Genomic DNA, 17702 nt, shown 5'->3' with positions numbered 1-17702 from the left:
TACAGCGGATCTTTTGCTATTACTTGGGGGGGGGGGGGATGAGAACTGGGAAATTGTAGACTTGTAAGCATAACATCAGTTTTGTGTAAACTTAAAATTTCCTTAGGAACTCTATATAAAATAATATAGCGCAGAAAAATTAGATTTTTCTGCGCTATATTATTTTATATAGAGTTCCTAAGGAAAGTTTAAGTTTTTAGATAATTAACATAGGTTTACTGAATGAATGCTTATTATGTCTAAGCAACATGTTCAGCTTGTGAAGTGGTAAATGCAAATCTAGATATCGGAAAAGCAATAAAAATTATACTTGGGACTTTGTAAAATGTTTTGACACTATTCCCTAAACAGCCCAACAGCCTGGTGCAGAAGCTGAGGATGCACAGACTGGTAGATAATGTGTACATGGATAGAGAACTGGCAAAAAGACAGAAGGCAAACTCATAGTGGTCAACCATTAGCAGCAGGTTCTCTCAAGCATCAGCATTTGGGTCAGTAGATGAAATAGAAAAAAAGGTTGTCATTTCTGTAGAGGATACTAAATTATGTAGAATTATCAACACCCAGGAGAATAGTGACATAGTATAGAAGTTGATTGACAGGATAACTATATGTGCATGCATATGCAGACATTATTTAAAGGTGAACTGTATTGATAGGTACTTGGAGGCTGCCATATTGATTTCCTTTTAAGCTATACCAGTTGCCTGGCAGCCCTGCTGATCTATTTGGCTGCAGTAGTGTGAATCACACCAGAAACAAGCATGCAGCTAATCTTGTCAGATCTTACAAAAATGTCAAACACCAGATCTGCTGTATGCTTGTTCAGGGTCTAGGGCTAAAAGTATTGGAGGCAGAGGATCTGCAGGATAGTCAGGTAACTGGTATTGCTTAAAAGGAAATCAATATGGTAGCCTCCATATACCTTTCACTACAGTTCTCCTTTAACATAAATAAGCATAAGGTTATCCATCCGGAGCATGCCAGCAGTTAGTGCCACATAAAATAAATTAGATAAAGATGCAGACAACTGACTTGGAGAAGAACTTGGGAATGTAGCATATTCTGTCAGTTGCAGTGGTGCTGCAAACGGACAGTTCTGGCTTATCTGCTTGCATTCGGTTGTGCATTTGCAATGGGTCTCATTGTCATTTGCAATCGCTCTGCAGTTCTGGGCAGCTCAGGATGCTGTCATCATTCCACCAATTGCTTGTTGCAGCTGAGCTGCGGCCAGATAGCCCTGGATTTCCTGCAAGCATGTTGTTACATAATACTGCATGTATTTCTTATGGGAGTCCTTTGCATTCACAGCCAGCTAGCAAATGGTAATCAAGCCAGCTCGGGGTTGAGTGATTACCATTCAGCTGTGTGGAGATTTGCATACCTGCATCCATTGGCTGATGCCAGCATAAAAGTCTGCCTCCCATTTCATACCCCACCCGTCATAGTGGTCAGTACGCTGATCTGCTGGGCACCTTGTTACTCTGTATAGTTCTGTTACTGTAGTTCTATGCGACCTTATTACTTGTGCTTTAGCTAGTTCTTGATAAATATATATGCAGACTTGCTAATATATATTAATCCGTTAGTTGAGCCGTTTGTTATTTTTCTTATTATTGTGTATTGCCTAGTTCCAAGCTTGATGGACGTTCGCTGCATCCGCGGTGGGTCAGTGAAGTCCATTATCCAGATAGCTTGGATTCTGCCATCACCACGTTTGTGACTGGTAGTATTCCTTCTACTCTAGTTTCTGGGAACGTAACTATAGGCTGCAGTTGCTATTAGTTACGTTCTATCCTGTAGTCTTGCCTGGGTGGATGCTTGCTGGTGACTGTTACCCTGCTTGCTCTGTTTCTGTGGAGGTGACTGTGGTTGCTACTAGTTACGCTCCGATCTATAGTCCTGTCTTGTACCTGTCTGAATGCTTGCTATCGCTAAGGCAGCACAGTGCGAACTAAGGCAGCGCATCATCGCACTGCGCTGCCATTGTGTTCTATTTGTAGAGATATCGGAAGCCCAGAGCTGCAGTTGCTCTGGGCAGCCTGTGTAACCTCTTCCATTATCCAGCTATTAGCCTTGTTGCGCTGGGTGGTCAGAAAGTATGACCCCCCCCCCCAGCATTACAGCTGTCTAGTAATATGTTATGCAACCATATTTAACAAATAGACAGGAAATAGACACTACTATAATATTGCCCTTGTATATACAGTATAACTCATCAGGCCACATCTGGAATATGGAATACAGTTTGTGGCACCACATTACAACAAAGTTATAGAATTTAAAAAAGGGTACACAAAAAGGCTACTCAATTAATTAAAAGGATGGAAAATCTCACAAAAAAGTTACAAACTGGGATTTTTTTTGGTTTGGCAGTATAGAAAGTTGGAAAATGAGATTGTCTCCTCCTAGATCAGTACAACAGACAAAAGGACACAAACTGGGTATGGAGAAGAGTAGATTTTATCACTTGCTTAGAAAGGCATTCTTCACAGTAAGCTTGGCTGAGATGTGCAATATTTTACTACAGGAAGTGGTTGTGGCAAATACTATATTTTCATTCAAAAATTGTTTGGATTCTTTCCTTATTTTGAAGGGCATCACCATCTCTTATTACAAGGTATAGAATAGTAATACTTTGATCTAGTCAGCAAGCATATATTACGCTTAAGGCTCTTCCTTCCTCTGGATCATGGCAGTGAGACTCCAAGTTAAACTTGATGGAAAGGTTTCTTTTTTCAACACAAATAACTATGTAACTACGAAAGATATCTTCTCAAATATGTTTGTCTTTTGTAAGAAGGACATTGATTCATCCAAGAAGTCCCCATCCCCGAATTGGCTGAATAACTAGCGCTAGACACAGAGTAAGAGATATCAGACTAATCACAAGAATTATTGATCTGCTTGATAAAGACATTAGGTGAAAGATTGCAGAAAAAAATAGAATTGGTGGAGTTTGGGGCTGTCTTTCTTTCCCTTCCAGTCTCTTTTTCAATGTATGGGGGGGGGGGGGGGGGGATTGATTCACAAAGCTTGCTTATTTTTTCACCTCAACCACTTAAAGACCACAGGCTTTACACCCCCCAGTGATCAGGCTATTTGTTACAAACCAGGGCTCTGCAACTTTAATGGTTTGCTGCAGAGCCACACAACCGTGCACTCAAATTAATCACATACACCCTTTTCTGCCCACCAACAGAGCTTTCCGTTGGTAAGCTGTAATCGCTGCTGCAGGCAGTGGTTGTTTTTTTATTATTCATTTATTTGTGTATTTTTAAATAATAAAAATGGTGATTTTTTTTCCTATACCCAATCCCCCCCCGACCAGCCAATCACAGCTATCGGCTCTCATAGACATCAGCCTATGAGAGCTGGTCGCTCTCTGAGCCTCCCCAGGGGACAGCTGTGTGGTGATATACTGGGGTGCTTATGATGTTGGGATAATACAGGAGTAGGTTTCCATTTTTCTATCTGCTATATATTATGTATGTCAGCCAGTCTAGCTTTGAAGGTGGCAGCTAGCTTCCTGGAGTCTGAATATACATGTGAATTAACTCTATAATTGTCTGCTGCTAATTAGGGGACTCTTAGGAGCAGGGAATGCGAAATGGATTTGCTAGCCCCTGGCAAGGAGATGGCTACTTAGTCAATAGCCAGTCAAATCCTTCCCTTTGATATGCTAGGAAATAATGTCACCCATGTGTTGTCACCTGTACCGGGAGTAAGAAAGTCTTTTGTTGTGTGTGTGCTTTAATACACTTTTTACATGTGGAAGTAGATCTCTGGGAATCAAATTATGTCTGAGGATGTAATTAAAACTAGTTCCCCCTGTCCAAACAGGCTTGCAGCCTCAAGGCAAATATTCCAGCATAAAAGGCAGGAGGCAGATACCTAAAATCAGTCCACTCCTGACGGTAGCTGAAGCCGGACTCCCGGTCCAAGCTAAGTTGGCTCCTGGTCCAACCAGAACGGTGTCCGTCCACAGAACCCAAGTCCAAGATTCTTCTATCTTGAGCCCTGTTATTTTGGTAAGCAAATAGCCGTGTGTGTATCTTGTAACTTTTACTTTGTAACTTTTTTTTACTTTGTTTTTTGTACATCTTTTGTATATATTATTTTCTGCATTGTTCCATTTTTTTCTGGAATATTAAATTGTTATTTAATAAGATTGACTTCTGCTGTACTAAACTAACACTCATAGCCTAGAAGAGACTGAAGTGTAACCGTGTATAAGTTCATGCCTGATTGTATGATTGAGTGACACTACCGTATGAGATTGTAATTGCATTGTGTGTATGGGGCACTTCTGCGCTCGACAGCCGAGTGGGAAGTCTACCAGTATCGTTCGAAACGACTGTTAGTGGTTTTGCTTCACTACAGTATAAGATTGCAACGGTGTGGGTGTGCGTGGCGTTCTCGTATTCAGCCTAAAGCGCAAAGCTGACCCAAATATACGAAAACGCAGATTGCATGTTGAGCACTCGACAGCTGAGTGGACGTGTCTAGCAATGGCTAGTGGTGGCAGTGGGAAGTGTTTGAGGGGTCCCAGCCTTGTTTGTAGCTTGAATAAGGCTGCTCCCCGCTTGATCTGGTCAAACCCGCAGTCGGGAACCGTATAGGCAGGCGTGCCGCGGGCCGGTTCCTGACAAGCCGAGTGACACGGCAGTCCTCAGTACAGCGCTGCTGTAGATCGCAGCACTGTACAATGTAAATAGACAGCAGTTTCACCATCTAACAGTCTCCTGGCGGCGATCGCCTCTGGGAGACTGAGGACGGAGCTGAGCTCCGTCATTCAAGCGAGGATGCGTGTACATCGGCACACGCGATTACCAGTAAAACACGCAACCAGGACTATACGCCAATTGGCGTTAGGCGCTCCTGGGGCTGCCGGTGCGTTCACGCCACTCGGCGTGACGCGGTCATAAAGTAGTTAACTGTAAGGAAAGCTTATGCATGAGGCAAACAAATAGGGAGAGCTAATTCATGTGATAAACAGATGATAAGAAAATATAAATCATACGTTAAGTTAAATAAGGATACATAAACCACGACTTAAGTCAATTAAGGAGAGATAAGTTATGAGTTAAGTTATTTAAGGAGATAAGGAGAGATGAAGTGTGATTTAAAAAGTAAGGTGAGATAATTCAACAGAAAACCTTTGTGAATCAGACCCAATTTTCTTACTCTTCTTTGACTGCAATACCACATTTTTCCAGGGAGTATTCCCCTCATTTCGGCCTCAATTCACTAAGCTTTATCAAACACTTTATCGAACGTTTGATCATTTACCTCATGAGTAAAATCTAATTTTGTATTCACTAAGGTGTTATAGATTTATCAAATGTTTTATCGATAAAATGTTCAATACATCTATAACACCTTAGTGAATTAAAAATTCGATTTTACCCATGAGGTAAATGATCAAACATTTGATAAAGTGTTTGATAAAGCTTAGTGAATTGAGGCCATTCTGTCCAAGTTATGCCCATTAGAGATTTATCTCCATATCCTCTTCTGGTAACATATTGGCCTCAATTCACTAAGCTTTATCAAACACTTTATCAAATGTTTGATAATTTACCTCATGGGTAAAATCTAATTTTTAATTCAATTAGGTGTTATATATTTATCGAATGCTTAATTGATAAAACGTTCAATATATCTATAACGCCTTTGTAAATTCAAAATTAGATTTTACCCATGAGGTAAATTATCAAACGTTTGATAAAGTGTTTGATAAAGCTCTGTGAATTGAGGCCATTGTATTCCTTCTCCCGCCACAGGGACTGGGAATAAGGCTCGGTATCAACTCCTGTGGTCCATTGCAGTCCATTGGAGTCCAGAGGCAGATGTGTTTTCACCATAGGCTTTTATAGGAAAACTTTCCTGGAAAAACTGTGCAGGTCGGGACTTTGCGTTCCACTAACCGTAATGGATCCAATAGATCTGTTGCAAACTGACTTATAAATAACAGGATCTGTTGACATCTAAATTTTTCATGTGTTGGTTCTAATTTGGTATAAAGGAGCATTTTCAACTCAATGAGGATGAAGTGATTAAAATCCTTAGTGGGGTTTTAGCCATTCTCCACACTATCCAAACCTAAACAAAGTTTTGGGTGGAGTTCCACTTGCATTTTAAAATGTAAACAACAAAATAAATATGAAAAGAAAACATTTGAACAGACATTTTTAATGTGCCTTTCAGGTTAAGAAGCTCTGTCTGCCTTTTACTTTACTCTTCCCCAGAGAACAGCTGTAGCAACAGTAAGGGCTACTCTGCCTTCGTCACAGAGAATTATGGGTACAGTACTGAACAGGAAAAAAGTCCAACTGTGGAATGAAAATAACTGTTTTACTAAAACAAAATGTACAGAATGTCTTCTACATAACACTAACCTGAGGAGTTGAACTCCATTTCTGCCATGTAAGAAAATAAATATCAAGTAGCTGAACTCATTGGTCATCCAGAAGTTACATTTGATATTTTACCGAAAAGAATATTTTTGTTAAATTACAAAAGAAAGCAGAAACATATTTCTCAACTTTTCACCTCAGAAATACCTCTATAAAGGAGGTAAAGCGTTACATGCAGACCCTGCCAAAGGTGACTCAAGTCTGATTTTCAAGTTAACTAAACATGAAACGTGTTTAGTCACCTGTGTTTCACTTGTGTTGAGGTTTGGAAAGATCTACTGGTTATGGCTCTACTGAGAGGCCTGCTGGCAAATGGAAAGGAAGTACTCAAGTTCCAGAGAGATGTGAGCCATAACCATATAGCAGAGTAACACTATCCGAATTGGGCCAGGGTTGATAAATCTGCAGTTTGTCTGTTATGTCTTTCTCTTATGAAAATAGATACTGCAGAAGGCTTGTCATCAAGTTATGTTATTTTTTTATATTGACATAAAGGTTAAGTATGTTTATTGTACACATAAGACATCTCTCCCTAACCCCTCTCTGTGAAATAAGAAGTACAACAAAAAGGTCAATACTTTGAACGATACATTTTAGAATTTCTAGCGACAAGCATTGGGTTTGTAGGCACTGAAAGTGTTATTTGGGTGAGGTCACTTCTGCTTGACTATAGAAGTCTCATGGTGGACAAATCAAGCCATCTGTTATGTTGAATGAGTTGCCCATCTCAGATACACCAATCAGCAACCTCTAATATTAGGAGGGGGCAGGTGTGGCCTCAGGCAGATCTCATTGTTGGCAGCTACGGGTCTCAGGAGCAAAACGTTTCTGAAATTCACCAGCAAAGTTACTGTTTGTATGATGTTAGACTTGTCGCTTAATCGATTATCTCAAGGTTTCGGAACAGGGTAGTAGGATAGATACAAGTTGTAAGATCATAGCCACTGATGATACTGGTACTATATAAATCTAATATAATAGCAGCAATAATACTTGTTGCTTAAAGAGACAATGAAGCGAAAAAAAAACTATGATATTATGATTTGTATGTGTAGTACAGCTAAGAAATAAAACATTAAGATCAGATACATCAGTCTAATTGTTTCCAGTACAGGAAGAGTTAAGAAACTCCAGTTATCTCTATACAAAAAAGCCATTATTTCTACAACTTTCAAAGTCGTGGAGAGGGCTGTTTTCTGACTTTTATTATCTCAACTGTTAGTTAACTATTCACTTTTTCTCTGGCAGGAGGAGAGGTCATTAGTTCACAGACTGCTCTGAATGAATCATTTTGAATGCTGAGTGTTGTGTAATCTGCACATATTAGAGAATGATGCAATGTTAGAAAAAACACTGTATACCTGAAAATAAAAATATGAGAATATTTTCTTTGCTGCTAATCTTCTAGCAATCTAATTATTCATAGTACACAACCAATTCATTATATCATATATTTTTTTTCACTCCAGTGTCTCTTTAAAAGGTGTTCCCTTCTGAAATCCTAACTTCACACACTTAGCTATAGGCATAGCTGAAATACCTATTTAAAAGCTGTTTTGTTTATAAAGGGTTTTTAAATTTGTTTAGTCATTCTAGTCGATTTTTAAAAAAAAAAAACCTTCCACCCTCCCCATTTTATACTTACAGCCTCAGTTTATTTTACTTTAGCTCCCCCTCACTGGATCTCAGTTTGTTCCTCACTCTTGACCATGTAGCATGATTTCACTTGGTTTTTTTTTTCCAGAGAGCTAGGACCTTTAGGCTATTATGCATGTCATCTTTTGGCTGATATTGGAAGGGCACTCTAGACTTCCCATCAGTGGCAAATAAGCTCTAGGCTATTTAAGAAACTCAGTGCTTGGTGCCCAAGAAAAGAGGTCACCCACATACTGTGTTACTGGTCTCTATTATTTTGTCACTTATTACAATTCTGTTTACCTGTCAGCAGACAAGGTGAAGTTACTGTCATGACCCGGTCTGCTTTCAGCCCTGACCCACCTGTGTTTCCACACCATGTCCTGCCTGTCCTGTTTCTAAGCTGGTTACATCACCGCGCTTAGTTCTTACTTTGTCACACACACATAGCCTCTGCGATGACACAGAAGGCCCAATGCCCACTTGGGAAATATGACATGGCCTTTGAGTCCTCTAGGATTACACAACTTCTGTGGGCCACAGTACAATCCACTGTATGTTATCCAAACTTTTCATTACCAATATTCATTCAGCAGAGTTGGAGGATAATAATTATGATGTTTAGGGTTGTTCTGTATCTAATCAATGCTAATATGGTAGTCTATGTTATGCTCAGCTGGACAGTCTGGCACAGACACCATTATAATACGCTCGGTTGAACTATGCATGTGTAATGTTCAATATGAACTGCCCTGGCTTATGGATAATTCTTCAGTGTAAGCAAATTTGGAAACTGGCAGACTGCTTTTGCCAACGCCTCCACCTTCCTTTCTTCCAGTTCATGGAATTTACTCCAGCACTGGGCTATTTGCCTGACTTCTATGCCAAAAAACAACTTGTGTGGCCATGATTAATATCACATATACAAGCGTTACACTGCTGTCTAAAATGGCAACAAAAATGACCTTTCCTTATTAAATAGAGATGCTAACATGAAGATTTTGCTGCCACCTTACTTAAGTTCCGGAGAAAGAGTAGCTACCCGATATAATTGTGCCCAAATAGAAGTGGCCATCCAGGTAAAAATTATATTTTTTAACCTTTAACCACTTCCCTATCACTGGTTATTTCCCCTTAAAAACCACAGCAATTTTCACATATCAGGCTCCTCACATTCATTCACCAATAAACTTTATCTTTACTTACCCACTGATATGATCTATATATTGGGGGTTTGTTTCACCACACATTAGGCTTTCCTTGATTGGTACTTTTTGCTAATAATTATTTTATTTTATATGCATTTTAAAGGGAATAAGAATAAAAAAAATTGAATTGCTATAAAAACAACAATATTACTCCCAGGATAATTGTGGTTTTGCAAAACTGAATGAATAATGCCGTGCTGGAACTATTTATCAGCAGTGCTCGGGAGACTGAAGTTTTTGCATGGCTGTGCTTTGTTTCAGGTGAAATCTCAGTCCACCCACTTCTATTTTTGTAAAATTGAGCAATAGCTGATGTCGCATCACCACCCTCCCCTGGACCTGCTAGAAAGGCAGCGGTGATCTGTGACATTTTAAACAAACCTTGTTTCAAACACGAAGTAGTGCAGCAACTTCCAAGCAAAATCTGCCACAGTGATTTCTATGCAGCCCAGAGCCACTTTGGAGGGTATCAGCCAGACTCACTGAAACTGCATCGGCACCTTCTCTTCCTTCTTATGCTTTTGTCATCACCTCTTTTCCTTAGGGATAGGGGAGCACGTTTTCCCGAGGAGTGAAACCGTACCCACTCATGTTGGAGGAGGGGGGCATGGCAGAAAGGGTAATTTGCCTGTATGAGCTCCTCTTGTCAGGGCTCTTCATTCTGCTCTCTATCCTCCTGGCTGGATAATGTCATGGTTAAGGGCTCTGCCTCTGACACAGGTGACATTGGTTTGAATCTCAGCTCTTCCTGTTCAGTAAGCCTGCACCTATTCAGTAAGGAGTCCTTGGGTATACTCCCTAACACTGCTACTGAGCGCGCCCTAGTGGCTGCAGATCAAGCACTTTGAGTCTGCCTGGAGAAAAGCGCAATATACAGGGGCATAACAATAGGGGCCGCAGCCCCTTACACCCCGGGGGCTGCTTAGGGCCGTTTTAGGGGGCAGGAGGGGGTCGCAGCATGAGGAGAGAGCATGGCTGCACATCGGCGGGGAGGGGGGGGGGGACAGTCTCCCCCTCCCTCACCTCAGGATCTTCCCTCAGCATGCTCCCCTCCTGCAATTATCAGTGGCAGCAGCGGCGGGCAGGAAAAACAGGAAGTAGCGTGAGGCACTTAGCGATTGGACCTCCGCGGTGGATGGAGGTATGTGTTCCTGCCCGCCGCCACAGATAATTGCAGGAGGAGAGCACGCTGAGGGGAGAGCCCAAGGTGAGGGGGGGGGGGGGACTGTCCCCCCTCCCCGACAATGTGTGGCCATGCTCTCTACTCATGCGGTGACTCCTCCTGATCCCCAAAACGGCCCTGAGCAGGCTCCGGGGGGCCCGGGGATTTTTTTTTTCAGGGGGGCCTGGTGATTTCTAGTTACGCCCCTGGCAATATAGATGTCATTTGTCTCCTCCGGTAGTGAAGAAGGAAGTACCAGGAGGATAGAGCGCAGCATGGAGCGCCGCAGCAAGAGTCGGCCATAAAGGTAAATTAACCCTTTCTGCAACAGCCCCCTCCTCTAACACAAGCAGATACAGTTTCACTTCTCACAAAACTGTGCCTGTTCATCCCTAGTCTTCTTGCCCCTTCCATCTGTTCCCCCCCTCTCCATTCATTCTTTAAAGCTTCCCAGTGAATGCTGCCAAACCAATCACTGACTTAACAATACACACCAGGCTGAGAGACAGAAGAGGTGCAGAGATGCATCATTGTCTTACGCTTCTCTAGCTCTCTGCCATGCAAGCTGCACAGTACATTATGGAAGGTGTAAGTAGAGCTGGGGATGAGCAGAGGTGCACATAAAGTATGTAGGGCACAAGGGGTGGGTTAGAGGGATGTAATAGTGTGAGTGTGGCCTGGGCAAGGAGTAACAGGTTGCAGCAGTAGTGAGTGGACATAAGTTGGCTAGGTGGAGTGGGCATCAAAATGTTGCTATTGGACCCCATAACTTCTGGTTGCACCCCTGGCGACTATGACTTAAGTGCACTATATATTTTCTAGCCTGCTAATCTGGAGTTCTTCTTTACTGTGGCTGGATAGTCTACTAGATAAGGGCTCTGCCTCTGACACAGGAGACCAGGGTAGAATCTCAGCTCTTCCAGTTCAAAAGCCAGCACCTATTTAGTAAGGAGACCTTGGGCAAGACACCCTAACATTGCTGCCTAATGAGCGCGCCCTGGTGGTTGCAGCTCTGGCACTTTGAGTCCGCCAGGAGAAAAATGCAATTTGCAATTTCTGTGTCTTGTCTAATGTTCCACATGCTCATTTCATTACAGTAACATGCCTTCCAATTCAACTTGCATTAACAAATATACACAGGGAAGTAATTGCGCTCCTGCTTGCAAAAAAAAATTGTTACCAGTCTAACAAATGTTTGGGGGCTGATAACTTTTGGCTGGTTTTGAACAAAATTACTATTTTATCTAGTAGACCTGTAAAAACAAATTATAATGAAATGTTTGCACAGTTAAAAAACCTGAACTGAGAGAGATATGGTGGCTGCCATATTTGTTTTATTTTAAACAATACCAGTTGCCTGCCAGTCCTGGTGTATGAATCATACACCTGAAATAAGCATTATTATTATTATTTAGTATTTATACAGTGATATCTTCCACAACTCTGTACAGAGTATGTAGTCTTGTCACTAACTGACCAACAGAGGGGCTCACAATTTAATCCCCTACCATATTCATATGTCCGTCATAGTCAAGGGCCAATTCAGGGGTAAGCCAATGGACTTATCAGTATGTTTTGGGGATTTGGGAGGAAGCCGTTGTGCAAGCATGTGGCTAATACAGTCAGACTGCAGTCAGAGCACCTGATCAGCATGCTTGCTTAGGGTCTATGGCCAAAAGTATTAGATGCAGGTGATCAGCAGGACAGCCAGGTAATGTGCACTGTTTAAAAGGAAATAAGTAACAACCTCCGTATTCCTCCCGATTCAGATGACACAATGGCCCATATGCAATTAACTATTTCTCCTAAGTTTTCTCCTAGGAGATTATTTTTCATCTTCTATTTAAAAAAAACTTTTCTGATTTTTTGCAATTAAAAAAGTACCAAAAAGTAAGTGAAAAAGTGCTGTCATAATTATTTTGAGTATTTTCTTGCTTGCTGGTGGTTTAAAGGGCATTGTATTGACAAAGTGTTAAGCTGGCCATACACTGGCCCGATTTCCCGCCGATCGGCAGCAGATTCGATCACTGGGATCGAATCTGCTGTCAAATCGTTCACGCAACACGCTAATTTTTTATCTATTTCGGCCCAAAATAGATCGGTCCTGACGATCGCGCCAAGCGGAAAATTACCGTCGATCGCCGCGGGTAAGAAGCGCATCGCTAGCAGCGTACGACCGACGCAGGTATACATTACCTGAAGCTGGCTCCCAGCATCTTCTCCGCATCACCTCCCGGCTCCCGGCTGGCATCTTCTCCGCATCAGCTTCCGCATCCCGGCATCCAGCATAACTTCCTGTGCCACTGCAGTGACAGCGGAAGTACAAATAGAGGGTGCTCTATTTGAACTTCCGCTGTCACTGGAGTGACAGAAAGTTATGCCGGAAGCCGGGATGCGGAAGCTGATGTGGAGAAGATGCCCGGGACCAAGCTTCAGGTAGTGTATGCGGGGGGCCCGGGGGGCGACAGCGGCAGCTCAGCAGATTGTGAACTGTTTCAGGCTGAAATCGATTCACAATCTGTTTGCAGTAAAGGCAGCCATACGATCCCTCTCTGATCAGATTCGATCAGAGAGGGATCTATCTGTTGGTCGAATCTGATGGCAAATCGACCAGTGTATGGCTACCTTAAAAACATCACCTAGGAGAAAACTTAAAAGCTAATTGCATGTGGGCAGATGTCAATCAGTATTTGGGCTTGCTGTAAACAATTGATCGCTAGTTCTGGATTCTTAGCAAATGTTATTAGAATATGACTCCAAACACAACCCCATAGCAGCACTGCGCCAGATGCATTGATGCACTTGTTTGGCAAAACACAATTTTTCTGAATCATTATTGGGTACTGCAATCGCTTTTGGGATGGAAAACAATACTATTAATACGACTGTATATGCACACTATACATAACTGATTAAAACTGAAATGCTTGTAGTGCATTTCCAAAAACTGACACTCTAGTGGGAACAGCACCACTGAAATGCAATGGAGGACTTTCCATTCTAAATAACTGACAAGAAACCAGCCAACAACTGACATAATTAAATGTTGTATGCATCAAGTCTTCGGCTAAGCCCTGGTAGCAGAGCAATAGGGGATGCAGAGGTTGCAACAGCATCGTGTCCCCTGGACCAGTGGGGTACACTAGGGGCCCTCCTCCTAAATCCATCTTATTAGCTTTGCATTGGTGCTCTGTTGATGATGAACACCTCTTTATCTGCATTGCATAGTGGTAATCCCTAACAAATGGTTTCCTTACTTTAAATACACCTCTCTGACACTGGAGCTGTCCTTGGAAGGTTTTGGGGCTTCATATAAATAGAGTGCTTGGGGCGCCGTGTAAAGCTTGCACTGGGGCCCCAAGCTCCTTTTACTAACACGCTGATGCGAACATACCATTACAATATAATGTTTTTTCTTGTGCAGCATGCAATTTATGTCTCTTCCTTCTTGGGGGTGTTGTGGGGGGCTGATGGGTTTTCCCAGCAGTGGCAGCAACTGGGGCCCTTGTCTGCGCTCCCCCCCCCCCTTCAACCCACCCAAATTGCTGGACATACAATTTGCACTAACAGGTAAGTAAAATTCGCAAGGGGGGGGGGGGGGTGTCAGCATGGACGTCAGCCGCGGCTGGGGGTGGGCGTACCGGCCATGTTCTTTTGCTTCCTCCCTCCCTGAGGGGCAGTTGTGGTGTTCCCAGGCAGTGGATGCTTTGTGGGGGTGTCTGCACTGCCCTTCATTTCTTGGGGGTACAAGGAGGCATGCACGTGACACCCCTGTTGAGATGCAATGTATATTGCGTGGGCCAACTCCTGCAGGAATAGCAGGGAGATAGTTTTAGATCCTGCATATTCTGGTAGGCGAATGCTACAAGCAAATGCTTTGCCATTTTAAATAGTCAATTGACTTGAGGCAGCCACTATATAAGTCAGGTGTTGAGTGCTTAGAGCACACATCCCATTTTCTTGTGAAACATACTATATAATGCAATTATTGTCCGACGTAAAGCCCCAGTATGAACATAGCCTAAAGCTGGCCTACTAAATACTTACCTAACCACGCAGGAAGATGGATAACAGCAGCGTCACCTGACAACAAGCGTTCCCCAATCAATCTCCCTGCTAGCGGGTACCCGTAATTTCACATGACGGCACACAATGGGTGCGAACGAGAGTTGAAACGATTGCGGCACTTTGCGCGGTGGTCATCAGGGATCTTAAAGATCTGATCCAATGTGATGATCGTTATCGCCGCACATCGCAATGCGCTGTTTGCCTAATAGCGTGCCTGTACCCACATTGTGAAATCCCGGAAAAGATCGCTCATCGCTTAAAAAAATTGACGGTCGTCATAATAATCGCAAGGTGTGTAAAAGGCTTTAGACAAGGATGGATAAACCACAGGAGGCAGATAGCCATAACACCACCCCCTCCCCCCCAAAAAAGACATCTGGCAACTAACTATTAAAAGTACATCTACAGCTGGAGCTGGCTTTTAAAACTTCCTCCTTGCTCCTTGATTGGACAGACAGGCTTCTGAATTCCACATCGTTGGCCATCCCAGCTGAAAGGCCAGTTTCCAGTATTGAAATTCTAACCTCAAACCTGTAACAAGAGTGGAAATGTTGTGCACAGAAATCAGTCAGATTCCATTGTCGGTCACAGGAGGAAGACTGACAGTTGACTGATTGTTGGGGACATTACCTCTAATTTCCATCTACTCCAGTTTTTATAAATGAGTCTGAAATGTAGACAGAAACAGTTTTCTATGAGACGAGCTGCCATGGTATGGAATCATACAATCCCAAATCACTAATGATAAATGTCTGGGCCACACATGCAGCAGCAGCACAATGGGGGGAAGGGGGAAGTTATGTCAAAGTGCAATACTGAATGACACTCAAGTTACCTTCATAATACAGGCTGTAGTTGCAGGTATTAATACACAAATACATCTATCTATGAAACATCTAATTACAGCAAAATACGCCTGAAATAAATTCCATAAACCACTGAGACCTGTTGATTCACTGTTAGCAAGTACGTATTTGCAGAGTAAAATCCACATTACATTGTCATCTTGCATACAGATGGTTAATATACAATTCCTCTGTATTAAGATGTTAATGTCCTTTTCGTGTGCCTTTTCTTTATTATGCACATTTTGGAACATATTTTGCAGCTGTTAAGACTCATACATAAATGTTATGTTCTCAGAAATCCATAAGCTTCAATTAAAGCTGTACACTATTTTCATAAAAACATTGTCCTTGCCTATTTATCTTTGCCTACTCTGTAAACCTTCACGATCTCTCCTAATGTCCACGTAAGTCCTATCGTTTATACAAATAAAGGTATTCTGGACTAGATCAGTTTGGTTTAATTGAACCAGCATGTCTTAAACATGTAACCTCCACTTATTCTCAGATCTCAAGTATGTTAGAAAAAAAAAAGCAAATATTTTCCAGTCAGTGGATCCCGGATAGATGGATGCCAAACTTATTTCACAAGCCAGTCCTGCCTCCACTGGCACATAACCATTTCCAGATGTGTGCAGGAAAACACAGCACATCACGAAAGGCCAGTGCAAGGCTGTTCTCAGAGAAAATAACAAAATAATTCAGTGCCAGGGGCAAGGGAGACTCCTAACCATCTCTGTCTGCTTCCACGCTGGGGAGAAGAGGGGATAAACAAGAATCAACAGAACTGTCAGCAGCAAAGACAACAAGCGATTTAAGAGTCCTGTTAAAGTTCTTTTAAGTCACATACACATATATGTAGTACATCTGTATAGAAATATACATTTACAGTCACATATGCAATGATTTCTAATGCTAAGTATTTACCTTTCATGTTGGCTCAATAGAAGATGATGCAGGCAGATTTGAGATGTTGTCACTGAGTGGTCTACAGCCTGGTACTCTTGTAAGCTGCTATATGTCCATTATGCAGGCTGCTTAGCTGTAGCCCAGGTAGGTGATGCCCTTGTGCAAGGCTCTGCCCTCTGTATCCTCAGTCCCAACTTCACAGAAAAAGAGAGCGAGATAGCAGGAACTCCCCGGCAGACTTTGCTGAGCCCTTGATTTAACTCCCTCCTACTCTGTCACACTCCAGCTGCTGATGCTGCTTCAAAGTTTTTAGGCTTGATGCATGCAGACAGGACTGTCAACTATTCTCCTAGAAACAGAATGTTTCCATTGACTCAAAAAGTAGACAAAACGGACAAGCTGAGGAGGAAGATGTTCTTCTGACTGCAAACTTATACTTCAACCATGTGCTTTTTGTACATATGTGTCTGAGAACTCCGCCACTCCCCATCTCCTCCCCTTTGAAGTTTATGGGTGTCACTACAGGAGCCTGAGGGGATGTTTGTCCAGCAGTGATATAAGAAGAGAGAGAGAGAGGATGGAGTACTTAACTCAGCATTCTTCTCTATGTATCCCTAATCTATGAGGAAGCAAGAAGAACTTAGACTGAGGAGCAGGGAAAGACCAGGATAGTGTTACTGTATAGGCAGGAGAGGGATGCCTGGATTGCATTAAGGCACAAATGAAAAACACACACTTAACCACTTCACGGCTGTTGTGCCCCAGTTATCTTTAAATTAAAATTTATTTTTTACGATTTTCCAACTTGTAAATTATATAAAAAACAAACTCCATCAATGCACCATGATAACCGGTGGAATTAACATTGCTTTTAATAATATCATTGAATGGTCATTTAGTAAATGCCTGTTACATGCTCATCTGCTCCTGATTTTCACTAGATATTTGGGAAACATGATATACAGTTCCCTGGTCAACATAATTTCATTATAAGACAACAGAAAACACTTTGATGCCCTGTATACTATGTCCATTCAGGCTGAGGGATCATATTATTCCTCTGGGAGAACAGATTTCATTTGTCATTAGCCCACATTACATGCTACAATGGAAATTATGCTAAAGTTGGAAATATGAGGAAGATTGCCAATATGACTTATGCGAGAAGTACAGTGGTTTGCTGATTCATGTAGTGCCAATGTAGGAAAGACTGAAATGTAGGTCAACTTGTATAAGGATGTACTTAGTAAGTTAAACGCATATGCAGATGATGAGTACTGAAAAGATTTTCTTACTTTCTGCTTTTTGTGTGGTCTTTAGACTTTTTGATTCAAGTTCCAAATCTCAATATTTAGAGCCAAGAGCATGGCCGATCCACAATTCAACCAATTTTGGGCCAACATTGGTTGATTGAGACATGTTGGAAAATCTCAGGCCGACAGAAAGGGAAATAGCG

General features: G+C 42.1%; 1 protein-coding gene across 1 annotated transcript in view; it reads right to left on the bottom strand.

Moving 5' to 3' along the window:
- COLEC12 (collectin subfamily member 12) overlaps positions 1–16684 on the bottom strand; it is a 174687-nt gene extending 158003 nt beyond the window's left edge. The window contains exon 1 of the mRNA XM_068237233.1: positions 16265–16684. Coding sequence (XP_068093334.1) covers positions 16265–16271 — 7 coding nt within the window. The 5' untranslated portion in view covers positions 16272–16684. The remainder of the gene's footprint in view (positions 1–16264) is intronic.
- Positions 16685–17702: the final 1018 nt, after the last annotated feature.

Source organism: Hyperolius riggenbachi, chromosome 5 (assembly GCF_040937935.1).
Source record: "Hyperolius riggenbachi isolate aHypRig1 chromosome 5, aHypRig1.pri, whole genome shotgun sequence".
In the NCBI taxonomy this organism is placed as follows: Eukaryota; Metazoa; Chordata; class Amphibia; order Anura; family Hyperoliidae; genus Hyperolius; species Hyperolius riggenbachi.
The sequence above is the reverse complement of the archived record's forward strand: the minus strand, read 5'-3'. Positions and strand labels throughout refer to the sequence as shown.